Source organism: Paroedura picta, chromosome 6 (assembly GCF_049243985.1).
Source record: "Paroedura picta isolate Pp20150507F chromosome 6, Ppicta_v3.0, whole genome shotgun sequence".
In the NCBI taxonomy this organism is placed as follows: Eukaryota; Metazoa; Chordata; class Lepidosauria; order Squamata; family Gekkonidae; genus Paroedura; species Paroedura picta.
Genome location: NC_135374.1, coordinates 128,482,448 through 128,509,068, shown reverse-complemented (window position 1 = coordinate 128,509,068; position 26,621 = coordinate 128,482,448). Strand labels below are relative to the sequence as shown.

Sequence of the window (26,621 nt, the reverse complement as noted above, 5' to 3'; positions counted from 1 at the left end):
GCTGGGCAGGTGGTTCTCAGTGCTGGGAGTGACTAGCTGGCCGCAAAGGTGGGCAGGTGGTTCTCGGTGCTGGACTGGTGGCACAGAGTCGGTCGGGCAGATGGGGGAGCGACTGGCTGGCCGCGATATTGGGTGGGTGAATCTCAGTGGCGGGCAGGCTCGCACCAAGGCAGGCCAATGTGGAAGGCCGTTTGGGGGGGGGGCGGGCGGCCCAGGCGATGAGGTACCGTGCAGGCAGGCGGTCTCCGTGGAGGGGCTGTCATTGGCATGGCTGGCGGGTGATGCAGCGCATGGTGGGGGAGGGCTTCGGAGAGGAGTAGCGGCATGGTCATCGGGCAGTTGGCAGAGCTGCGGCGCAGTCAGCGACAAGGCAGCATGTGGGTGGGCAGGCTGGCCAGGCGGCCCCTCCCTGGGGAGGCTCTTCGGCTGACGCAGCTGCTGAGGCAGAGAGTGGTCTGTGGAGGAAGGCCCGGCAGCACAGGAGCAGTGACCTCGGTGGCGAGGGAGCGTCTGCTGGCAAGGCTAGGTGCGCGGCTCATGGCTGCGTGATGGAGGCCGTTGTTCTAGGGGCCGGGCCAATCTGGTTGCCCCCAGCTTCACTGGGCGCGGCCGGATTGGCCCCGTGGGCAGAAGCCACCAGCCAGACAGCAGGTCGCTATGTCCCAGACAGGTTCCTGTGTACCGGACAGCGCCGGCCATATTGCCGTTTCGCTAATATTTAGAGGAACTGTGGTAAGGATTTATACTCCCTTTCCTCCCTAACGGGAAGCCAAAGTTGCTTATATGGGTCTCCCCTCCTCTGCTCTCTTTTCATAACCTTGTAAGTCAGATGAGGTTAAGCAAGTGTTACTGGCCAACGGGTGCCCAGTGCAATTCCACAGCAGAGTCCTGTGCTACTCACACATTCAACCAACACGAACTACTACACCACTGAATGAATGACACAGGATCAGCTCAAATGTTTGCAGCCTCGTTCTGTCTATAGAGGAGACCAAGTGGCTACACATTTTCCTCCGAGCTAACCAACTGAACCATTTAGCAACTCTCCCCTGACACACACACCTAATCAGCCAAATTACATTTTAAAAAGGTCTATTCCTGGACATGCAGCATTATAGAGATTAAAAACTTGTTAGATGGACACATCCAGTTCCTAATCTTTCAAGGCAGGATATGGAAGCATCAAACTGAGGAGCAATTCGTTTGTCAGAGAATGTCAGTTTTCCCAATACCCACACTGAACGACAGTTCATCCACCAAATAAACCATCCTCTATATTACTTTTTGTTTTGAACAGGACATACCTTGTTATCTTCCCAGTACAGGGCGAAGCATTCATCCCCTGGCTGCCAACCTTTTCCATACTCCCCCGAATTACATGGTTCCAACATTTTTTCTGGCTTAATGGGCCCAGATCTCTTCTTAGGACCAGCATCGTAATACATTTTTACATCAAATGATGTAGCCATATTGGGTGTAGGTAATTTAATAGGTCCAACCCTCCTTCCTTTCTGAAAATGTTCCAGATCGCCATTTGGGATAGAGCTAAAACGATCAGTTCTAACAGGATTTTGATACTCCACATTCATACCAAAGTGCTGCTCATTTTTCAAGGTGGCCAAAGTTTCGTTGGCTAGCATTAGAGTTTTCCTATCATGGAAACTCTCCGGCGGATGCATCTGACTTTCCCGACTTCCAGGTTTCTGGTTGTTGTTTTCAGTTGCCTCTTGAACATCGGAGTTGTCTTTCATTTCCATGAATGACCCCGTTTTTCCTTGTCTGTTTTGCAACAGGTTGTCCCTCCGCTTGAAATGAAAGTCACCGGGGTAGATGGCTGTAGGGTACACAAGATCCTTCCGAGGATAAAGCCCATCACACTTATTTCTGTCTTCAGTCCACTGGTCAGGGCACAAGGAATTCTGTCTTTCAGAAGCTTTGGCTCTCAACATCCCACTCCCTTCCCCAATGTGCCTCAAAATCTGGCTCTCTCTCTGAAAACGAGGGGGCTTCTCATTCCTTGGCTGTCTGTCATTGCGAGGAGCATGTCTCTGATGGTTGTAACTTCTAATGCCATTTTGCTCAGTGTTCGCTGCTCTGTGTTGTCCCGGATGCAATGATGTCTGCAACTTCGGTTCTAGAAAACAAAACAAAACAAAACAAAAACACGAGCCAATTAGCGGCACAACTAATTTGTATCAAACGAGGGTAGTTTAAGCACTTGAGGCATTTAATTAGGAAAACGGAATGAGGTTGTCCATCTGGCTTCGAAATAACATGCAGTGGTTAAAGTTGTGTCCCTGTTCACAACTGGTACAAAACTGTCATTTGCAAAGATCCAAGCCACCGAGGAAGGCAATCAACTGTCCGTACAAAATATGTTTATACCAGATGTTTAAAAAACGACTCAGATTCCATATTGAGCAGTAACTGGAATATTTTCACAGGTACAACTGGGATACAATTAAAACCAAAGTTATACACTTCATAAAAGGCTCAGCAAGGATGCTCAGCAAGGCAAGGATGTTATTCCGATCTTCAAAAAAGGGAGGAAGGATGACCCGGGAAACTACAGACCAGTGAGTCTGACCTCTGTTGTGGGGAAGATAATGGAGCAGATATTAAAGGGAGCGATCTGCAAACATCTGGAGGACAATTTGGTGATCCAAGGAAGTCAGCATGGATTTGTCCCCAACAGGTCCTGTCAGACCAACCTGGTTTCCTTTTTTGACCAAGTAACAAGTTTGCTGGATCGTGGAAATTTGGTTGATGTGGTTTACTTGGATTTTAGTAAAGCTTTTGATAAGGTTCCCCATGATGTTCTGATGGATAAGTTGAAGGAGTGCAATCTGGATTTTCAGATAGTTAAGTGGATAGGGAATTGGTTAGAGAACCGCACTCAAAGAGTTGTTGTCAATGGTGTTTCATCAGACTGGAGGGAGGTGAGTAGTCGGGTACCTCAGGGGTCGGGGCTCGGCCCGGTACTTTTTAACACATTTATTAATGATTTAGATGAAGGGGTAGAGGGACTACTCATTTGCAGATGACACCAAATTGGGAGGACTGGCAAATACTCCGGAAGATAGGTAAAGGTAAAGGTATCCCCTGTGCAAGCACCGAGTCATGTCTGACCCTTGGGGTGACGCCCTCTAGCGTTTTCATGGCAGACTCAATACGGGGTGGTTTGCCAGTGCCTTCCCCAGTCATGACCGTTTACCCCCCAGCAAGCTGGGTACTCATTTTACCGACCTCGGAAGGATGGAAGGCTGAGTCAACCTTGAGCCGGCTGCTGGGATTGAACTCCCAGCCTTATGGGCAAAGCTTTCAGACGGCTGCCTTACCACTCTGCGCCACAAGAGGCTCTTGGAAGATAGAAACAGAGTTTAACGAGATCTGAACACAATGGAAAAATGGGCAAATGAGAACAAGATGCAATTTAATAAAGATAAGTGTAAAGTTCTGCATCTGGGTCAGAAAAATGAAAAGCATGCCTACTGGATGGGGGATACTCTTCTAGGTAACTGTGTGTGAACAAGACCTTGGGGTACTTGTGGATTGTAAACTAAACATGAGCAGGCAGTGTGATGCAGCGGTAAAAAAGGCAAATGCCATTTTGGGCTGTATCAACAGGGGCATCACATCAGAATCACAAGATGTCATAGTCCCATTGTATACGGCACTGGTCAGACCACACCTGGAGTACTGTGTGCAGTTCTGGAGGCCTCACTTCAAGAAGGACGTAGATAAAATTGAAAGGGTACAGAGGAGAGCGACGAAGATTATCTGGGGCCAAGGAACCAAGCCCTATGAGGATAGGTTGAGGGACTTGGGAATGTTCAGTCTGGAGAAAAGGAGGTTGAGAGGGGACATTTTAGCCTCTTTAAGTATTTGAAAGGTTGTCACTTGGAGGAGGGCAGGGTGCTGTTCCCATTGGCTGCAGAGGAAAGGACGCGCAGTAATGGGTTTAAACTTTAAGTACAACGATATAGGCTAGATACCAGGAAAAAAAAATTTCACAGCCAGAGTAGTTCAGCAGTGGAATAGGCTGCCTAAGGAGGTGGTGAGCTCCCCCTCACTGGAAGTCTTCAAGCAAAGGCTGGATACACACTTTTCTTGGATGCTTTAGGATGCTTAGGGCTAATCCTGCGTTGAGCAGGGGGGTGTACTAGATGGCCTGTATGGCCCCTTCCAACTCTACAATTCTATGATTCTATGATGCACTGAACTGACCACTAACTCGACAAGTATTTAAATATTCTCCAATGCTATTTATTTGAAAGATCCACGTAATAAAATGAATCAACAAAGATAGTTACAGCTCTCAGTTTGCAAGAGCAGAGCAAGGCTGTTGATGCTAGGACATTTTGGAGGCAATTAATGTAGGAAATGACTTGCCTGCACACACACACACACACACACACACACACACACACACGGTAAACAGGCATCTCACAAGCAGTAAAAACGAGCCCATTTTAGGAAGGCACGAGGTTGTTACCATCTTAAGTATCCCTTTTCTCTGCATCACTGAAAGTCTGTTCCCCACTAATGCAGGCATGTCCCTGCTGGGTGGCTGCCTCAGACAAATGCTTTAAAGCAGGTATCACACTGGTTGGTGAAACACATCATTAACAAGCCACCTGATCTCCTACCATGCTTCCACTCAGTATTCTGCCATGAACATATGATGCTTCATCTCTTTTAGTCCCTACAAATAGAAAAGTATAGCTCAACTGAGATCAGCCATCATTCCAGTTCTCTGGTTTAGTGATCCCCAACCTGTGGGCTGCGGACCACATGTGGTCCGTTGACTAACTGGAGGTGGGCTGCGAAGGATGCCTTCTCCCCCCCCCCCCCGGCCCTTTACTTCATCCACGATCTGGCAGGCGCACAGGGGACTATCTCGTTGCAGAGAAACAAGCTCAGGGTTCCCATTGACTTGTCATTGTCATGAGTTACAATTTCCATGAAAATAAAATGTTCCTTATGTTCATTGTTGTGGCGTGTCTGTATCTTATTTGAAGGGATGTTTAAACATTACCAAAGCGATCAGAGAGCGTTAGGGCAGTGGTTGAGAGCAGAGGAGTAAACTACCCCCCCCCCACCAAGCCTCAGTAAAATTGTCAAGTGTTGAGTGGTCCCCAGTGATAAAAAGGTTGGGGACCACTGCTCTGGATGATACTTCTCCTACTAGGACTCTCCAGCCAAAATGAAGCCTTAAAGACATGAGTCCTACTGATGGGAATGAGAGGGTAAAAATCAGATTAGTTTTCTGCCAATGACAATACAGGGAAGAAAGGCAGTATGGTATGCCCCTACCTTGACAGAAGCTGTCTCAGAAGCTAAGCAGGGTGGCTACTTGGAAGGGAGACCTTCAAAGAAGATTCTTCCAAGGAAAGCAATGGCAAACCACCCCTGCTTCTCTCTTGCCTTGAGAGCCTTTTGATGGGGCCACTGCAATTTGACTACACTTTACATACACAATATGTGCCGGCTGATATAGCTGGCGGCCTGTAGCGTTGCTGTGTTACTGTGCCTGCCCCAGAATCCTGTGCGCATGAACAAGCAGCTCCTTCACTAGAAGAACAGAGAACGCAGTAACTAAAAAAAAGGAAAGAGCCAACTAGGCCTCAATGACATGAAATAGTTGATGAATGCTCAACTGTGATCAAGTGACTTGTCAATTGGGTGGTATGCAAACTCTGTTCAGAGGGCTGCTTGAGACGTTGAAATATCAATCAAAACAAAAAGAGGATTTTGTGGTAACATCACAGAGTTGACAAGACACTCAGGATTATCCACAGGGAACTTCAAAAAAATCTTTGCAAACCGCCCACCCAATCTGAGTAGAGTTTTCACCAGACATTGTTGTCAGATTCCCAGTCTCCTTCTGCATAAAAGGTTAGACATTCCACGGAAATGCAGAATCTCAAAAAGGAGAACCCCACAGTTGTATAGCAAAAGATCAGACAGGAAGTAAGAGCTCCAGACATGGTTCCAGTGAGACAAAAAGAAAACATAGCCGAGTTCAAAATATTATATGCACAGAAGCATTACTGTGAGACTACAATCCCTTGAAAAACATCAATATTTATACCGAAGATGCTGCCCTTGCCCTACCTGATGGTGGAGACGACTATTGAACTGGGGATTTCTTGGCTTTCTTGAACACTAAACACAGCTCTCTCCTATATATAAGGTTACTGACTCTAAGCACAATGAAATGCGTTCCATAAAGCAAGAACTGAAAAAGGTGTCAACCTAGCTTTCGATGGCATCCTCCTATTAATACGTAATTTGGTTTTTTTGAGTGATGACCTGTTTGGTTGCACAGTCAACCCTCCCTTGAGCTATTATGGTTTGGAAAACGTTTCTGACTCTTCATGAAATGGTACATGAGAATGCTTTTGTTTTCCACCTGGCAGTTTTAAGATGACAAGCATTTCCCTTTTAAGCTGTCAACCTTTTATTTAGGCTGATGATACAAATCTGGAAGCATGAAATCATCATGCTGAACTGACCTTCCCCTCTAAAGGAAGGCACAAAAATTCACCGGATTGGAAACATGATGGCTAATAAAATCAATGTTTATTTGGAGGTTGAGAGATTTCCAAGTCCAAAATCACTGCTATAAAGTCTGACAAGGTAGGAATGGCGTTATACAAGACCACTGACTTTCCAGAATCAAAAAACTGACTGAATCAAACATGCAAAATCTGAATTAGTAACTCTGGTTTGAGAAACCACCTGAATAAGGAGTTCTTAAAACCCTGGGGTTTCTTGATGGCCCTGGAAAGGTTTCCCAAATGGGTGGGAATTATTTTTAAACTAGGGGGAAAGCCCATTTGTAAAAAGGGGCGGGATCAGGAGCCCGCGGAAGGAAGTGCGCCCCCCCCTGCACACATGCGCAGCAGGGCGCAGTCGAAGGTGTGGGCGGCGGCCCTGGAAGGCTGGACGCGGCCCCCAACGGAGCAGCGGATGGGCGAGGTGGCGGGAGAAGGCGGCGGCAGGCGGGCAGGCAGGCGTTCCAGCGAAGGTAGCTGCATGCGTGGGGCAGCAGGGCGGCCGCGGCAGAGTGGGTGCGTCTCGGTGGCACGGCGCGGGGGGTGGGTTGGGGGGCGGAAGACTGCAGCGGTAGGTGGGGGGGTTGGTTTGCGGTGGCCGGGCACTTACCTCGGTCATCCGGGCGTGGAGTTCATCTTGGGAAGGGTGCAAGGTGCCCCTCCCCGGGTGGCGGCGTCATTGGCTGCCGCCTCCAGCACCCCGGGCAAGTTGGGTGCCTCGGCGGGAGGAAAGAAGCAGGGCTGCTGTGTCTTCGACGTGGCAGCCCTGCTCCTTTCCCCCCGGCGAAGGCCTTGTTGGAGCAGGAGCGCAGAGGCGAGGACGTGTGCCTCGCCGGAGCGCAGAGCCGAAGATGGGCCAAATAACCAATGGGGACCCAATTGGTCACTTGGCCCCCGAGTGCCACTCGGAGTGGCGAATCAGGAGCCTCTTCGTGGCTCCTGATTCGCCCCTCTGAGTTTTTATCTCAGACAGCACCCGCCTCTTTCTCCTCCCAACTTGCCCTTAGCACTTTATTACTATTTGTTAAACACTTATCAGGTGATATGACCACATATGGTCAACCCGCCCCAGCCCCCTCCCAAAATGGCCCATGATAGGCCTGGATTGGGTGGGAAGGGAAGGGAAGGGGTCCCCTGATGGGTGTGTATAACAGCTATGTTTCCAACCATATTGCGCATGATTATGGCACTTGGGGGGTTCCTCAAAGCCTGAAGAATTTTTCAAGGGTTACTCAATGGTAAAAAGTTGAAAGGCTGACCTGAATCAAGAGACCCTGACTACTACATATTTCCAGTGCTCACCTCCAATACAATTCAATAAACAGTCCAACTATCTACCTGAGAACAAAACAGCTGCTACCCATAGGAAAGTGCATGCCTACCTACAAATCCCATTTCCATTCATTGTAAGAATGTTTACAGGGGATCACTTATCTTAAAAACAATAAGACTCCTTCAAGCACTATTAAGAGCTCACCCAATGAGAAACAAGAAGTGTAAAGGACTATAGTACCTACACATATTCTCCCCCACTCCCAAGAAGCTCAAGGAGTCTACCCCGTTTCATCCCACCGTTTACTGTTACCCACTGTCTCAGAGTTTGAAATCTGGTAAACTCCCATGTATTTAGGATCTCATATTCATATAGACATTCACAAACAGGTCATAAATGCAATAACAAGTCCCATTTTATGCAGAATGCAATAAACATCTTGCACATGCTCTCTAATTCCAAGCAGGACAATCTGTCCTGGTAAAGCATCATTGCGTCCCCGCTGATCCAAGTAGAACCCAGAAGAGATACCACAGAAATATTCTCAGTTGATTGAAGTCTACAATGTGAGGCATGGATACCACAGAATCCACCAACCCTTTTCTGGGAGCCTGCCAAGCATTGTTTAAAAGTGGGTGGAACCAGGTGCAGCTCTCATCTAGCAAAGCTCCTGACAGCCCAAGGGAGATTTAAATATTTAAAATGTGGATTTCACTGCAACTGCCACCACAGAACAAGGATCTTCACTGGGTGACTAAAGGAAAGCCATTCGTGGCACGCTCCACTTCCTGTGGCTGATATTTTGTGGCAGTGTTCACCAACCCCAGGCCAATGGCGGGCAAAATATTGAGGACCCCTGTTATCCATAAATAAAGTAGCCTTGCGGATCATGAAGGAAAATGGAAATAGTAATCACTACAAACATCTGTTCTTGATTTTTAAAATTATTAACATAATTTTTTTATTTATTTTATTTTTCAGTTTATACCCCACACCTGCTATCAATGCAAGCTCACAGCGGTTTCCAACATTGTTATCCTTACCATCCTAACCATCTGTAAACCTCTCCTGTGGAGTGGTAGAAATAAAGCCGTAAGGCCAGTATGGGCGGAGAAAGGGGCGGGGCGAGTCCGTGATAAAAACTCGGGCCCTCCAAGTGTCACTCACTCTGGGGCCAAGTAGCTAATCAGGAGCCACGGGCTGTGCGAGAGGTCTCGGTTCGTTCGTTCGTTCGTTCGTTCGTTCTCTCTCTCCCTCCCTCCCTCCCGCCCAGCCATCCACCCCGCTAGCGCCCGCTGTATTTTGGGTGCAGCGGGCTTAATATCTAGTTGTTACATAAAACATAACACATAAAAACAATTAATTAAAAATCACCATAAAAACAATCATGCCAATTGTGTAGGCAAACCTCCGAGCATCCCGATTTTCAGAGGGGAGTATCTGTCTAGAGGGAGCCCAGATGATGTTAACCAAGCCATCCAGATGTTCATTGGCCACCACCAAATGCCTGGCAGAACGGCTCTGTCTTACAGACCCTGCAGAACTCACTCAGTTCCATCAGGGCCCTCAGCTCCCCCAGGAGCTCATTCCACCAGGCCGGGGCCAGGGCCAAAATGCCCTGGCCCTGGTTGAGGCCAGACCTACTTCTTTTGGGCCAGGGTTCGCTAATTTGTTCAAGCTGGACAATCACAATGTCCTTTGAGGGACATAGTCAGTCAAGCAGTCCCTCGGAAATGCTCAGCCCTGACCGCGTATGACCTTAAAAGGTCAGTACCAGCACCTTAATTTATGAAATGCTTTTCTGCTGAAAAAGCATAACAAACATTCAATAAAAACCAGCACACAGCAGAAGTCGCTATACCAAATACCAAAGTTATGGATCAGAATATGAAGCTGGATGTAGACCAAATTCTTCTGATGGGGTACTTTTCACCAATTTCTTTCTCCTGTTCCAAGCCCAATTTGCTTTTCATGCCATTCCTAAGTGTTCCCTGTTACCCAGGGCCACCATTTTGGGGTGCTCAGAAGGTGGCAGTGGGAGGAGCCACAGAAATGTTCTATTCCACAGAAAAAGTACTCAGCATAGTCTGGATCAAGCCCCCAATTTGGGTTCTGCATTGCTCTCACTGGTACTTGGCCAGTCTCTCTCAGAAGGCGCTCAGTTATAATGCAAGGACTTTACCAAGCCAGGGAATTATTGCAATTATAGAGAAGGTCCCACTCAGAGTAATACAAAAGTTCCCAGGTTCAATTTTTGACAGCTCCAGTTGAAAGGACCAGTTACTAATGATGTGAAAAGACCACTGTCTGAAACCTTAATGCACTCAAGAAAAAATATGAACGCACGCGCTTCCCTTGGTTGAATGTCTCTCTTGCATAAGCCAGGCTTTCTCAATCAGGGTTTTGTGAAACCCAGATGTCTTGATGGCCCTACATATGGGGGTGGGAAGGAGAGGGGCCCCAGGTGGGTGTGTCCACAGCTTTGCTTCCCAACCATACACTGCACCATCATGCTACTTCTGGGGTTTCTGGAAGCCAGAAGAATGTTTCAGGGTCTTCTCAATGGTAAAAAAGTTGAGCTAGGCTGGCTTAGGCCTCTGTTAGTCTAGCTCATTGTGCAAGTGGCCAGCCTACTGCAGGAGGGTCTGAAGCCTGAGAAGAGCTCCTAAAAGGGCCATGGTCAAAGAAAGGTTGAGAATGGCTGATCTAGTCTGCAGGATAGCTGACACTAGGAATTGGTTTAAATTGCTCAATGACAGCTTAATCCCCAATTTGTATAGTTTACTGTTTTTAGTACATTCCCCAATCTCAAATGTATTTAAGGCTTTTGCACCTACACTTTTCTTACTTCTTCTTTCTGCATGTTGCCTGTTCAATACAGATCAAAACTATCCCTATTCAAAGTTGCCATTCCTTTGTACTGTCTCACAATGTCGACCAAATCATGAGCCCCAGGCTATGACCGCTGGCACCAAGGTCTGGGACCGGCATGCATGGCGAGGCTTACATACAAGGATCAGTCCGTCACAGGCCATAACAATGCTGCCAAAGTTGGATGACTTAATCGACTAGATCCCTTCCGCTCCCTGACAAAACCAATCAGCTTTCAGACCCAAGCTGGTCCCCCAGGCATTTACATACCTTCTACTGTGAGAGTGCCCATTTTGGACTCCAGGAAATCAAACAATGTGCTTGGAGCTGAAGGCCGGGCATTCCCCATCTCTTCTTCATCTTCCGGTCGGATCCGGCCTCTGCCTTTCCCTTTCCCTGGAGATCAGCCACATGAACAAAGGAGACATGGACAAATACAACCATTTGAGGCAATGAGGTGACTTGAAATGTTATCGCAATCACTACGTTTTTTTATCCAGGAGAAGACAAGAAATGCAATTAGGGGCCCCGTTATTCAAGGGGAAAAAATACACCCAGAACTCAGTTGCTGGGAGGATTCTTCCACTGAGTATTGTCAATGACATCAATACTAAAGCATTTCATCCTGGTGTGAAACACTGCCTTACCGTAATCATAAACACACCGATAGTTAGCCATGAAAACCAACTATTAAAAAAAGACTATTGTGTTGCTCTCAGAAACCCATTTTTAATTGATTAAAGTTGTTACTAGTGCACCACAGCTCAACTGGAATGGGTTCAGAGGAAGGCAATAAAGATGGCCAAGAGTATGGAACACAGGTCTTAGGAAGACAGGCAAACGGGACTGTCGGGGGGGGGGGGGGAGAGAAGCAAGGACTTATATGCTGCTGCTCCAGAGAGCAAGACAAGGACTGGAGCAGGGCTCAGCAACTTTTTAATCATCTATATCAAAATGCAGAACTAAAGATCAACAGAGAGCCAGTGGAAGGAAGCCCACGTTCGTAATTTCACCAATACAACATTACTGATGATGACCATGCAGATTAAGGACTCACTGTAAATCTATATATCTGGGAGCACTCTGTGTGATTCCTTAAACTCACTCACATGAACCTATCTGGTTCACGCTTGGCTTATTAGCCAACAGTTCAGTTTCTGTAGACATCCAGCTTGGGATAGTAGTTAAAAGCTGCAGCCTCTAATCTGGAGAACTGGGTTGGATTCCCCATTCTTCCTCATGCAGCCCATTGGGTGACCTTGGGCCAGTCACAGTTCTCTCAGAGCTCTCTCAGCCTCATCTCCTACATAAGGTGACTGTTGTGGGGAGAGGAAAAGTAGGTAATTGTAAGCCACTGAGACTCCTTCTGGTAGTAAAAAGTGGGGTACAAAACCCCAGCTTCTGAAGTCTGATGGTTGAAAGACTTATCAAGGAGAGCACACACAAGGTGTCGCTTGTAAATAAATATGTCTGGGAGTGTCTGCAGGGTTCTTCTAACGCCCTGACATGAATGGGTGTGGTTTGCGCTTGGCTCACAGGCCAACAGTTCAGCACTATCAATTCCCTTTCTTTAAATTATTTAAGTGAAGTGGTCCTGGCTCAGCAACAGAACTCCTGCTTGGCATGCGGAAGGTGCCAGGTTCAATCCTCAGCCGGAGACCCTCAGCCACATCTGAGCAGACAACGCTGACCCTTGAAGGAACTACGGTCAGTTTTGTAGTTGTATCAGAAGTTTTCAGCCCCACTAAAATCTTTCAGTGCCAGCCCTTTCATATGCTGGTTGTTTGAACATGTGATTTGCCCCTTCAATATACCTTAACTTCCGAGAGTTTTTTTTTTTTTAAAGCCATTTATTTGGTTCCATATTGACCTTAATTTGGCTTCATAGCCACAAGCTGCAGAACTTGAAATTGAAAGGGTACAGAGGAGAGTGACGAGGATGATCTGGGGCCAAGGGACCAAGCCCTATGAAGATAGGTTGAGGGACTGGGGAATGTTCAGCCTGGAGAAAAGGAGGTTGAGAGGGGACATGATAGCCCTCTTTAAGTATTTGAAATGTTGTCATTTGGAAGAGGGCAGGATGCTGTTTCCGTTGGCTGCAGAGGAAAGGACGCGCAGTAATGGGTTTAAACTTCAAGTACAACAATATAGGCTAGATATCAGGGAAAAAAATTTCACGGTCAGAGTAGTTCAGCAGTGGAATAGGCTGCCTAAGGAGGTGATGAGCTCCCCCTCACTGGAAGTCTTCAAGCAAAGGTTGGATACACACTTTTCTTGGATGCTTTAGAATGCTTAGGGCTGATCCTGCGTTGAGCAGGGGGTTGGACTAGATGGCCTGTATGCCCCCTTCCAACTCTATGATTCTAACGCTGGCCTAGAAGACTTAAATTAGAGGAGGGTCCATTTTGAATGACCATTAGAAGAATCTATCAAAGGGTAACAGCTGTCCAACACAGCCAAATAGCAGCAGGATGAGAAGGCTCTTCTCCCCACTGGGCATACTCAATTCGAGGCTAGGTAGCAATTTCTGGACAATACTCTGAACTCTGGATTTCTTGCACTGAGAAGAAGGTTGAAGAAGATGAATTCAGAACGGCCTTAGACTGAGGCAGGGCTGGCCAAACTGCTGCTCTCCAGATGTCCATGGACTAAAACTCCCATGAGTCCCTACAAGCATGATGGCGGGGGCTTATGGGAATCATAGTCCATGGCTAACTGTAGAGCCACAGTTTGGCCAGTCCTGGATTAAGAGTAGGGGTCCCCAACACAATGCCCCGGAATGACAGGGTGCCTGCAAGCACCATTTTGGTGTCCTTTGAGGGTCTTGGAAAATGGGTGGGAATTTTGCTTAGCAGAATTTTGGATTGGTGGTGCATATTTTAAACATTTTATTTCAATAGCAATCACCACCACAGCACAAGGATCTGCAGTGCACGGCTGTATGTAAACAAGAAAATATTTTTAAAATATGTCAGAGTCACACATTATCTAATTTTTATGGCTGACTCCACCTCTTTGGGCAGCCATTTTGTGGCTGGCTCTGCCTCCTGCAGCAGCTATTGTATAGCTGTGCCTCCCTCACTGTGTTAGAGTTCCAATAGTCCCTGTAGGCTCAAAAAGGTAGAGAAGTACTGGCCTAAAACTACACCAGTACTGTTATAGTTTTATGGTACTGTTTTCCCTTTGTGAGCTTCCTTGAGCAAGTCTCCGGACAGGCAGCGTACACACTCTCAAATAAATGCAAGGGTCCATGTTGCATCCAAAGCCCACCTGCCCCACGCTAAGCAAAGCTGTCAGCATGGTTTGACCGAGCGTTCAGATTCTGCAGTTTGCTTGAAAAGACCTGGGCTTTGATTGTGTCAACCAGGGGTAGTCAAACCGCGGCCCTCCAGATGTTCATGGACTACAATTCCCAGGAGCCCCCTGCCAGCGTTTGCTGGCAGGGGGCTCATGGGAATTGTAGTCCATGAACATCTGGAGGGCCGCAGTTTGACTACCCCTGGTGTCAACCATTTGGCAAGCTGCCAGTCTCAAAACCCACAAAGCATAGCCTGGATAGAGGAACAGCCACATTTGAGGCCATCAGGACATGGTGGGCTTTCAAGAGACATAACTCCCTTCCTCAGATACAAGGCTTTGACTCAGAACAGCTTATCCAAAGAGCTGCAGTTGGCCAGAAGATGATAGGACCCGCAGTAATGGGCTTAAACTATGTGGAGAATGAGACTGGCTAGATAGCAGAAGAAAATTTTTCAGTCGAGAGGAGTGCAGCTGTGGAATGGGCTGCCTTAGGAGGTGTTGAGCTCCCCCCTCACTGGCAGTCTTTAAGCAGCAGCTGGACAAATACTTATCCTGGATGCTCCAGACTGATCCTGCCTTGATCGGGGGACTAGATGGTCTGCCTGGCCCCTTCCCACTCTAGGATTCTAGGAGTCTAGTTCAGCAGTGGGATGGGCTGCCTCAGGAGGTAGGGAGATCCCCCTCACTGGTGGTCTTCAAACAGTGGCTGGGCAGATCCTTCTCCTGGATGCTTGGGGCTGATCCTGCACTGAGCAGGGGGTGGGACTGGATGGCCTGCATGGCCCCTTCCCACTCTAGGATTCTAGGAGTCTAGTTCAGCAGGGTAATTGGCTGCCTCAGGAGGTAGGGAGATCCCCCTCACTGGTGGTCTTCAAACAGTGGCTGGGCAGATCCTTCTCCTGGCTGTTTTAGGCTGATCCTGCATTGACCAGGGGGTGGGACTAGATGGCCTGGATGGCCTGTTCCCACTCTACGATTCTGTGATAGTCTATGATAATCCAAAAATCTTGTTGGCCTCTAAGGTGGGGGGGAGGGCTTAACTCATCACGGGATATATCATGTTTGTTATAACACCGATAGTATTTTCCCTTTAAGCCTATGCACTTGCTGTTTAAAGTACTTGTGAAAATTGCTGAGTCAGCGTAATCACTAGACTCACAGAATTGGAAGGGCCCTCCTGGGTCATCTAGTCCAACCCCCTGCACTATGCAGGGCACTCACAGCCCTATCGCTCACCCACTGTCACCTGCCACCCCCTTGAACATAGTGGATGGCAATTGTTTTAAATGGGTTTCTATTCTACTTGTCCCTCAGGACTCATTCTAAGAAAAAACATAATAGTCTCCCAGGTAAAGCTGAACTATTTGCCATTTAGATACCTGAAGGTATGTGTTATTCTTTATTACAAGAATACATAGTAATGGATTTATGTGCTTGTCCTATAGATTCTATTGTTTGTGTTTATATATATATATATATTGTTGTTATGTGTGAAGTCGTGTCCGACCCATCGCGACCCCATGGACAATGATCCTCCAGGCCTTCCTGTCCTCTACCATTCCCCGGAGTCCATTTAAGTTCACACCGACTGCTTCAGTGACTCCATCCAGCCACCTCATTCTCTGTCGTCCCCTTCTTCTTTTGCCCTCGATCGCTCCCAGCATTAGGCTCTTCTCCAGGGAGTCCTTCCTTCTCATGAGGTGGCCAAAGCATTTGAGTTTCATCTTCAGGATCTGGCCTTCTAAGGAGCAGGCAGGGCTGATCTCCTCTAGGACTGACCGGTTTGTTCGCCTTGCAGTCCAAGGGACTCGCAAGAGTCTTCTCCAGCACCAGAGTTCAAAAGCCTCAATTCTTTGACGTTCGACCTTCCTTATGGTCCAACTTTCGCAGCCATACATTGCAAATGGGAATACCATAGCCTTGACTAGATGCACTTTTGTTGGCAGGGTGATGTCTCTGCTTTTTAGGATGCTGTCTAGATTTGCCATAGCTTTCCTCCCCAGGAGCAAGCGTCTTTTAATTTCTTTGCTGCAGTCCCCATCTGCAGTGATCTTGGAGCCCAGGAAAATAAAATCTGTCACTATCTCTATTTCTTCCCCATCTATTTGCCATGAATTGAGAGGGCCGGATACCATATATATGTATTATAATTTTACAATTTCAGGAGTTTTGTCAATGAGGAAAAGTCATTGAAACCAAGAGGAAAGGCACCGGACCTCATCCTGACAAAGCCCCAATAGCTGAACCATATAAACAAAGACTTTTCAACCCTGAGACTAGTGTGGGATTTTCTGAATTGGACAGTTGTTGTCAATTCCTTTTCTTCTTTGTCATTGTTGGTTTGACTGGTCTTCTTTTGGCTTCAAGGTGCTGCTGAATTAAATCTATCTCTTCTGCCGAAGACCAACATAGCCGCCTTCTGAAACTATCTTGGTGGATGGAGGCAGATTCACTTCCCCAAATTTCCATCGCTCCCCTCCCGGCTTCAATCTTTCTGAAAATTTTACATCTTTAGCAGCATTCAAGAGGCTTCCCAAACATGCTGGCATACAAATCCAAACGATTTTTCTGTACACAGAGAGGACCACAGACATCCATTCACAGACAGGCAAAACAGCTGTAGATTTTGAGAGACGCTGGTTCCAGGTGCAACCGCTTCTTTTAAACAATAAGCTTAAATGACTGGCTGTACCTCGAATTGGTGGCCCTTGCACATTCATCTGTTTGCTGCTGTTCAGGAGGAAGTTCAATGAAGCTTCAAGATTGTTGCTGTTATCCATGAGTGCCTGCCTTGCTGCTTCCTTACTGAAGCCCATTTCTGTGATGTGCTTGAGAGCCTTCTCATCCACCTGCAAGACACAAAGAGGAGTCAACCAGAGGGCACTATGGAAAGGGTTGGCTTTAAAAAGTGGACCATATTAACGCTTTAATAGATTTCGTTCACCACCGTAAGGAAGAGTCTCTTGTGGAACTATGAGTCATTCTCATTAAAGTAACAGCTTCATAGGCATGACTGAAACATGCAAAGAGAGGTAACCCAAGGCAAAAGATTTAAGGCATCTTTCAGTGTTTCCCTCTCTCCCCCCAGCTGTCCCCAAGGAAGACAGCAGGTGGCTTTGGGCTTGTAACCATCCTGCCTAACTAAGGAGGGCGGAAGGAGTTTCTGATCCAGGGGAATTGATCTCTGTAGTCTGGAGATCAATGGCAAAAGTAGGAGACGTCCAGGTGCCATGTGGAAGTTGACAACACTACCGGTGAGAAAGAAAGCAGGACATCATGATCTAAATGAACAAACACCTAAAGGTTTAAACGCATTGTAGTGCCTGGTTATTTAATCTGAAAGATTCCCTGGGAGATTTACCTGGGGAGATTTACGGTAGTGGAGTGGCCAAAGCAGTGCCTGGTCTCCATCTAGGAATGATCCGGGGATGGTAGGGGGAGCAAATGAGGGAAAAGGAAGAGACAAATTCCCAAAGGCTTCCGTATGAGCTGTATCACTGCTCCCATTTCTGTGTCACACACGTCAAGAAACTCCCAGCAGAGTCCAGGTTCTGCCCATCCTCTATAACCCTGTGTGGCAGAAGAGACTAAGAAAAAAGACTGCTCCAAAGTGCTTTGCGTCTCTGAGATCTGATAAGAATACCTTGGTTAGGGCAGATCTCATCATTCCATGCTAAAATTTATCTTCTCCTCTTGACTGTGGAACTCCATACAGAATTTTTAATGAGAAGAACACAGCACAATATTTTTGCAAACATTAAGAACCTAAGAAAAGTTATCACATCTGTACTCCTGTCCAAGGAATGGCATTTCAAATACAGGACAGGATTATAACCTAAATCAATGTTTTAGGAATGTTAAAACTGACCTCCCTGAACAGGGTGCAGCTGCAAGTTCTTACTGGAGAATCATCTGGGTTACGCACACCGTGTTCTTAGTCATCTAGGACAGTGGTCCCCAACCTTTTTATCACCGGGGACCACTCAACGCTTGACAATTTTACTGAGGCCTGGTGGGGGGGGTAGTTTACTCCTCTACTCTCAACCACTGCCCTAACGCTCTCTGATCGCTATGGTAATGTTTAAACATCCCTTCAAAATAAGATACAGACACGCCACAATGATGAACATAAGGAACATTTTATTTTCATGGAAATTTTAACTCATGACAAATCAATGGGAACCCTGAGCTTGTTTCTCTGCAACGAGATAGTCCCATCTGGGAGTGACACCCAAAGTGTGTTGTAAAGGGCCGGGGGGGGGGGGGGGGATGAAGTAAAGGGCCCGGGGGGGGGGAGGGGAGAAGGCGTCCTTCGTGGCCTACCTCCAATTAGTCGACGGACCACATGTGGTCTGCGGCCCACAGGTTGGGGATCGCTAATGTAGGAGGCTCAGGAGCCGAAGCAAGCATCGCCTGTAGATCCCTCCAGCCTAAGACTGGAACGCAACCCACCAGGCTCAAACTAGATGTGAAAGCAGCAAAGCAGAGAACCTGAAATGGCATTCTTGTTGGAAACAAGGGAGCCAGCCTACTCCGCCTGCACAACACATCCAACATGACATGCACCAATGCACAAGCCAGCACGGCCAACGTGGAAACAGAGCGTGCAGCTATTTTAGGTATTTTGAGCAAGAGAGAGAGAGAGAGAGAGAGTTTTGCTTCAGGCACAACTTTAGAGTGCTTGTTATACAGCATCAGATATGACTTTCCAATAAGATCCGACTGTAGCTCAAACTTCTGGATACCAGAGCTGAGCCTGCCTTACGGAAAGCCTAATTCTGAGGCAGGCAAGGTATGCCAGGTAGAGCAAAGGTGAGCCAAGCCAGGCACCTCCCGTGTTAGTTCTAGCTGCCCAGATGTTTTGTTGTTGTTTCTGTCATCACAGCTGGTTTAAGGCAACCCTGTTGGGTTTTTAAGACAAGAGCCATTCCAAGGTGGTCTGCCACTGCCTCTCTGCCTAGCAACCGAGATATTCTGTGGAGGTCTCCCACTGAAACACTAGCCCTGCTTAGCTCACAGGGGCTGACCTAGACTATGCCAGTCAGGATAAATGGACTTTTAAAAGGTAGGCAAGTAACCAAGCCCTGAATTAATCAAGGTAAGGCAATTCTGAGTAAGTCCTGAAACATCTAAGCTAGCACATGTCATCAGAGCATGGGACACTATATCCAAAGGGACAGCCACAGCTGGCCAGCAGCCAACACTGGTTAAAAGCACTATGTGCTAGAGACCCCCAGATATCCCCCTGGTAGGCCAGGATGCAGTAGTACTCCCCGAACTTATTGTTACTCATTAGATTTATTTAATCACCACTCACCCAAAGGGCCTTGCGGTGACTTGCAACATTGAAACCAGTAAGGTAAAATGAAACAGTGGCCCTCACCTGAGCGTTTCTTCTCTTCAGTGGGGTGAAGTCATCCAGGGGGTTCGGTCACCCCTCTGCTCGCTGAGGCCAGGCAAATTGAAAGGCAAATTAAACTGCTGGGCCTCCCTGAGTGACTATTGAGTGCCTTCTCCAGTCATGGTCAAGCCCTGCTGCGAAATGCATGGTCTCATATCCATTCCTACGTCTTCACCTGAGACCTGCCGTCTTACCCCACTTGGGTGTGAAGCGGATTTCACCCCACTGAAGAGAAGAAACCCTCAGGTGAGGGCCACTGTTTCATTCTCCTTCAGTGGGGCCAAAGTCATCCAAATGGTTAGCTGCACCAAAGCTCACTCTGGGGTCGGAAGAGCCTGGCTAGTTTGGGCCACGTGTTGTAGTACCCAGGAAGCCTCGTCTGAGGCAATCTTATCAACGTGAAAAGTAGAGAATAATTACCATGTCGCGGCTCTACAGATTTCAGCTGCAGGGGCCCTGTTGGAAAAGGCCACAGGTGGGGCTGCCGCTCTTGTAGAATGTGCAGTAATCTTGCTGGGGCAACTTTCCCTTGGGTTTCGTAGGCCCTGACAATGTACTGTCTGACTGAGAAGGCCACTGTCGCAGATGAAGCCTTCTTGTCGATGTTTTGGCACCCATGGGAGATGAACAGGGCGTCCAAACACAAGAAGGGAGCTGTTCTTCGTAGATAGGTCCAGAGAGCTCTGCGGACGTCCAATCTGTGCCAGACCCATTTGCCCAGGCGACGTGGTCTGCGGCAGGAGGAAGGCAGTACTACCGGCTGGTCTATGTGAAAACGAGAATTGATCTTGGGAATGAAGCTGGTGTCTGTGCTCTGGATAACCACTTCCTTTGTGAAGGTATGTAACTCCTTTCTACTGTATAGGGCCACTGAGACCCACCTTGCCGAAATAATAGCGACGAGAAAGACAACCTTCCACGTTAGAAATTTTAGCTCTGTCCATCTTATGGGTTCAAAGGGTTGCTTTGTGAGTGCCCTGAGGACAACAGGTAAGATCCAGGTGGGGGTCGACGTGCAACTTGATGGCCCAAAAATGAAATGTCTTCCAGGTGCGGTTGTAGATGCGCCTCGTCAATGGCCTTCTAGCCTGTAGCATGATGTCTGTTGCCCTAGGAAGGAATGCTAGCCATAGGAGGGAATGCTAGCCATAGGAGGGAATGCTAGCCGTAGGAGGGAATGCTAGCCGTTGTAGAGCGCCCTGTTCAATTTCCAGGCCGTCAGTTGCAGCCGGTCAGGGTATGGGTGTCATATGGGCCCCTGGAGTAGGAGATCGGCGCGGGAGGGCAGGTGCCACAGCTGTGTTTCTGACATCTGGATCAGTTTGGAAAAGCATGGGCATCTGGGCCAGTGACGGGCAATGAGGTCATCCTTCCTCCCTTTTTTGAAGATCGGAATCACGTTTGGTCTCTTCCAGTCCTCCAGGACATCTCCAGTCCTTAAAGAGGTCCCAAAAATGATGGACAAGGGTTGTGCAAGTTTCTGGAAAGATCTTTAAGCACTCTCGGGTGCATTTCATCCGGACCAGGGGATTTGAACTCATCCAAATGCCTCTCGACAACCTCTCTGTCCATGTCAACCTGCCACCCAGACGCTATCTCTTGTCTACTGCCAACTCTAGATGTGCCTAAACCCTTTAACTCGTGGGAAAAAACTGATGTAAAATAGGCGCTGAGCCTTTCTGCTTTCTCTGCATCCTCCATTAGAGTTTGTCCATCTGCACCCAACAATGGGCCTATTGCCTCCTTTACTTTGCGTTTGCTCCTCACATAACTGATGTCTTGGTGGCTCCTCAGTGGGTTCCCCAGCTGTGCAGGCTGGCGTAGGTTGTGACAACGATCTGGATAGGCTGTGTGAATGGGATGTCCCTGCCCAGATGCAAGAGGTGCGTCCACCAAAATATAGCCTTGGCTATGTGTGCTGGAATGCGGATCAGTTTGTGTCACCTTGTGAGTGATGTCATGTGGGTATGGAAGAAGCAGCCACTGAAATGGACACATGTGGAAACGTGCCAAGGAAACCATGTCCATCGTCAAAATCATCATGCTAATGGTTTAGATGTCGCACCAGAGTGGTGATCTTCTGCTGTCTGTCACTTGGGAGAAAAACCTGGCCCAACTGTGTACAAATTCTGGCTCGGGAGGTGGGTCATGTCCAGTGAGGGAGTCAACTAACTTTTATCTCTGTTTAGCAGAAAACCATGCTCTTCGAGAACAGAAACCGTGTGCTGGGTGCCCTAGGGTGCTGTTGGTTTGTTGTTGGCCTGGAGAAGCAGTTCGTGTAAATATGGGTAGACATGGATTCCAGGGAGTCTGAGACAAGCTACCAGGGCCACCAGGGCCTTGGTGAAAATGCAGGGAACTGAAGAGTATTGCTGTGTATTGAAAATGGCGTGCTTTGTATGCAAAGCAAAGGAATTGCCGAGAGTCCTTGTTTATACGCACATGGAGGTATGCTTTCTAGAGGTCAAGGGAAGTCAACAAGTCTGCAATCTGTAGTATTTGTAGTACGTGGCGCAGGGACTCCATCCAAAAGTGTCGCTTCTTCACCCACATCTTGAGGCCCTTTAGGTTTAAGATGGCTCACCAGTCTCTGGGTTTTTTAGGGGACAATGAAAAGCACTGAGTAGAATCATAGAGTTGGAAGGGGCCATACAGGCCATCAAGTCCAACCCCCTGCTCAAAGCAGGATCAGCCCAAAGCATCCTAAAGCACATGCCAGTGAATCACTGTTCTAGAGGGACTTTCTTTACCACCCTGATGTGTATTATGTGGCGAATGGCCTCGGCCCTCAGGTGCCTGCGGTGAGATTTGGGAATTGGGGAAGATGCGAAAGTCCTGAGTGGTCAGGAGGTAAGTTATATTCGGTAACACTTGGAGACCACAGAGAGGACCCAGTAGTCCGAAGGGGACCAGTTCCAAGCTTCCCTGAAAAAATGGAGCCGGCCGCCCATGGCGTAGTCAGATGTATGGTATTCTGGCCTGTGGCCCTTTGTCTTGCCAGAAGGAATGTCTTTGTCTGGGAGAGAAGCGTTGTCTGTATTTAGAAGACTGGAGTAGTCTGACATCTCTAGTGTCCCTTCCGCGGCTGGAACTGCAGAAGGTGCGAAAGGGCTGCCACCGACGGAATCAGTTCAGCAGTGGAATAGGCTGCCTAAGGAGGTGGTGAGCTCCCCCTCACTGGCAGTCTTCAAGCAAAGGTTGGATACACACTTTTCTTGGATGCATTAGGATGCTTTGGGCTGATCCTGCGTGGAGGAGGGGGTTGGACTAGATGGCCTGTATGGCCCCTTCCCACTCTAGGATTCTGTGATTCTGATTCTGGAACCTGTTGTCTCTGTCCCTGGCAGAGCTGGAAGAGGATGGCCTGGCTCTCTTCTTTTCCTTGCTCTCTACCAAGACCTTTTCCAAGTTGGATTCAGTAAAGAGCATGTGGCCAGAGAACTTCATGGTGGAGAGTGTGCTTTTAGGCTGAATCCACTTTCCAGTGTTTCAGCCAGATATTTCTTCAGATCGTGCTGCCAGCTGCCTGAGCCCTGGCACTGAATTGAACGGCTTCTGGGGATGAGTCGGCCGTGAACTCAGCTGCCCGTTTGACGTTTGCAACGGCTTGCTTCACGGAAGGGGAATACAGATCTGCGCTTTGGTGGAGATCATCTGCCCAGATCACGATGGCTCTAAAAAAGTTGGAAAGCGCGGCGGACGCAGGTATGGCCAGTGAGAAATATTCATAAGCCTTCTTCAGAGCACTTTCATTCTTTCTGTCAACGGAGTACTTGAGCACATTTTCTCCATCCTGAAAACCCCATTGCAGGTAGCAGAAGTGTCCAGGGGCTCATGTGCCTCCAGATATTCCCTAGTAGGGTAGGGAGGTCTGGCCTTCAGGGCCCTGAGCCTCTTCCATTGGAGGAACTCAAGGAAGAACTCTTCTTCCTAGCCGTCCATGTCCTCCCAGGGTCCCACGTGCTGGTGGTAACTGGAGGTGGCAGGGTATTGGCTCGTATAGCCTGTAAGTCTAAATGTGGGGTGTGTAGGCCACCAGGTATCCTATCCCTCAGGGTCTTCAGGCTCAGGGCCCCTGCCGGGGCCCTCACGACAATTGGCCGCCATGTTGTACAGCCACATGGGCACTGCCATCTTGTCCCCACCAGCCCAGCCATGTCCGGTCCGGGGGTTCTCCACGCGGCCCCAGAACTCTGGGGCCAGCCAGTCACGTATTTGGGAGCTGGCCGATGGAGGTGGACGAGGGCCGGGATCGCTGCCAAGCGCTGGTGCACACTGGCCTCTGAAGGCTCCCGCAGTGCTCTGGTTCGTGTCTTTCCCAGGCGTTGTTGCCCTGAGAGCAGCTGGGGAGCGCTCTATGCCACCAATGGGGAGGGGCTCATCTGTGCCCTTTTGTTGCTTGGCTGGCTGCTCTGCTACTGCAGTGGAGGGGGAGCCATCGTCTCACAGTGCAGCTTGACCCTTCTTGCTGTGGCCGGTCTTCTTTTCCGTTCTCTTGGTCTTCTGGGTTGCCTTAGAATGACCGTTTATGCACTGGGAACTTCACTGCCCCAGCTCCCGTGCAGGAGCACAAATCGGGGCGGATGAGGCACACCAGGCCAAATGCTCCCTCGTGTGGGTGCAGGAAGAGGTGGGGCCACCTGCCACAACTAAATCTCCAGCCTGCAGCCCAGCATGAAACCTCCAGTGCGTAAATGGTCAATGAGGGCTGGATCTCTTCTCAGGCACAGGAGCCGCGAGCTTGGTGGTGGATTGAGGGACTGGAGCTCCAATCCGTTCCTCTGGAGCTTCTCCACCGAGTTTTTATTCCCGCTGCTTAGCAGCTGGAAGCTGGCTGCCCCTTCACTGCTGGGTTTCTAGCTGTGCCTGACTCCATTGGAGCGTGAAAGTTTCTTGCCAGTAAGGAAATCAGGTAGAGAACAGGCAACTGTGTTGCCCTGGGAAAAATCCCTTTTAAATCTCCTTCTAGTTGAAAATTCTTCGGTGTAGCCGAAGAGTGGAGCTCTGAGCGGTGGGCTCAGCAATTTAATTTGCATTTCAATTTGCCCTACCTGAGCAAACAGAGGCATGACCTAACCAGCTGCATGACTTCTGCCCCACTGAAGGAGAAACAACATACAAAACAAATATAAAATACCAACATTAAAATATAAAACTATTAAAATTAGTGGCTATCATATCACTGATAAAAACCAGTCCAAACATGTGGTTACCTTGCAAAGGCCAGCCTAAACCAGTTGGCTTTGCATGCCCTGTGGAAACTAAAAAGGGGTGGGGGGCACAACTGAAGAGGCCCTTCCCTGCTGATGGCTGGGTCCTGTCCTGGGGCCTGGCACTTGCAGGAGGCCCCTAGAGAATGAGCAAAGGAAGCCAAGGAGATTGTATCAGGAGAGGCGGTTCCATAGGTATGAGAGTTATGAACCCGTTCCTTTAAATAGGAGATTTTTTTATTGCTTCTGTCATGGGACCATTGACTCTCAAAAGCTTAGACTCCAGAAATCGTCTTGGTTTCTAAGATGATAAGGCTTTCCCAAACCTAGCTATAATCTATCCATGTCCTTTTTACAGCTAATGCAAACAACCAGTACTGGGGTGTAGGGGGGTGGGCAGCACGTGGCACATCCAACTCAATACATTATGCTTCCCTTCCATAGTACAAAATCATGAGCAGGAGAAACAAGCAATGCCAAGGCAGACATAGATATGTGTCCCCCACTGGAGGGCCCAGATCAGAAAAGCAAGCAGCACAATTTGTGCTGGCAAGGGGATAAGGGCATTATTATTTATTCATTATGATGTGGCATGTGTGTAGTACAGCCAGGAGATCCAAGACTTATGGGTTGCCAGGCAAGAGATGTTCAAAGGTGGTCTGCCATTGCCCCCCCCCCCCACATCACAACCCAGGTAGTCCTTGAAGGTTGCCCCTTCCAAATGCTAGCCAGGGCCAACCTTCCTTGGATTCTGAGAGCTCATGGGATTGGGCTTGCCTGGCCTATCCAGGATGGGGAGGATAAGGACAGAAGAGCCCTGCTGGATCAGACCAGTGCTCTCTCGTCCAGCCTTTCAGTGGCCAACCAGTTCCTCTGGTTGGAGGTTCAACAACAGGGCTTAGAGGCCTGTCCTTCTCCCGATGTTGCCTCCTGGCACTGGTTACATAGAATCATACAGTTGGAAGGGGCCTCCTGGGTCATCTAGTCCAACCCCTTGCACTGTGCAGGACACTCACAACCCTCTCGCTCACCCACTGTCACCTGCCACCCCCTTGAGTCTTCCCAGAATCAGCCTCTCCGTCAGATGGCTCTCCAGCCTCTGTTTAAAAATCTCCAAAGATGGAGAACCCAGCACCTCCCGAGGAAGCCTGTTCCACTGAGAAACCGCTCTGTCAGGAACTTCAAACGAAATTCAATTTCTTTTGAATTGATGATAATATCCATTAGGAAATCCTGCAGTGGTTACAAGTGTTGAAAACCTTCAATTTGGGATGGCAGGGAAAAGAGAGGAATTTAGCTCACTGCTTTCCAGCAGGCTGAACATGACCAAATTAACTCCTGAACACTAAAAGCAAGATGAAATTACGAAGGGTCAAAGTACTGTGGGAGGCACGAGGACACCTGCATTTACACATCAGCATATTTGCCTGTTAAAATGTCTACTTTTCGAACTATGTGCAATCCACCCAGTTCTGACTCCCAATTCTTTCTGATCGCGAGACTCATAGTTCCTCCCTCCCTTGTCTCAAAGATGTTAAATGCTCTGCCAAAGGTCATTGCTGCACAGTTCATACACAAATATTTCAGAGGTGAGTTTATTTGTACCTACTGAAGCATGGTCAGCATGTTTTCCCACTGCATGTGTGCACATAGCTTGTGAATGACTAACTCAGCCTTTCTCAACTTTTTTACTGTTGAGAAACCCCTAAAACATTCTTCAGGCTTCGAGAAATCCCAGAAGTGGGATGATGTTGCAGAATATGGTTGGGATCCACCTGGGGCTCCTCCCCTTCCCACCCGCTTAAGGCCCATCCTTGGCCATTTGGGGGGTCAACATGACCATATTTTGGATGCTTTGGGCTGATCCTGCGTTGAGCAGGGGGTTGGACTAGATGGCCTGTCTGGCCCCTTCCAACTCTATGATTCTGTGATTCTATATTATGGTCGTATCACCTGATAAATATTTAACACATTTAAAAACCATATAAAAAGTAACTCCCACCAAT

The 26,621-nt window shown here is 48.2% G+C and overlaps 1 protein-coding gene across 3 annotated transcripts in view; it reads right to left on the bottom strand.

The window, feature by feature from the left end:
* TDRD3 (tudor domain containing 3) overlaps positions 1–26,621 on the bottom strand; it is a 139,347-nt gene that overhangs the window by 32,183 nt on the left and 80,543 nt on the right. For all 3 annotated transcript variants that reach the window (XM_077344125.1, XM_077344126.1, XM_077344127.1), the window contains exons 9-11: positions 16,697–16,853; positions 10,975–11,100; positions 1,305–2,134 (exon numbers count right to left, since the gene is read on the bottom strand). In XM_077344125.1, the coding sequence (XP_077200240.1) occupies positions 1,305–2,134; positions 10,975–11,100; positions 16,697–16,853 (1,113 nt within the window). The remainder of the gene's footprint in view (positions 1–1,304; positions 2,135–10,974; positions 11,101–16,696; positions 16,854–26,621) is intronic.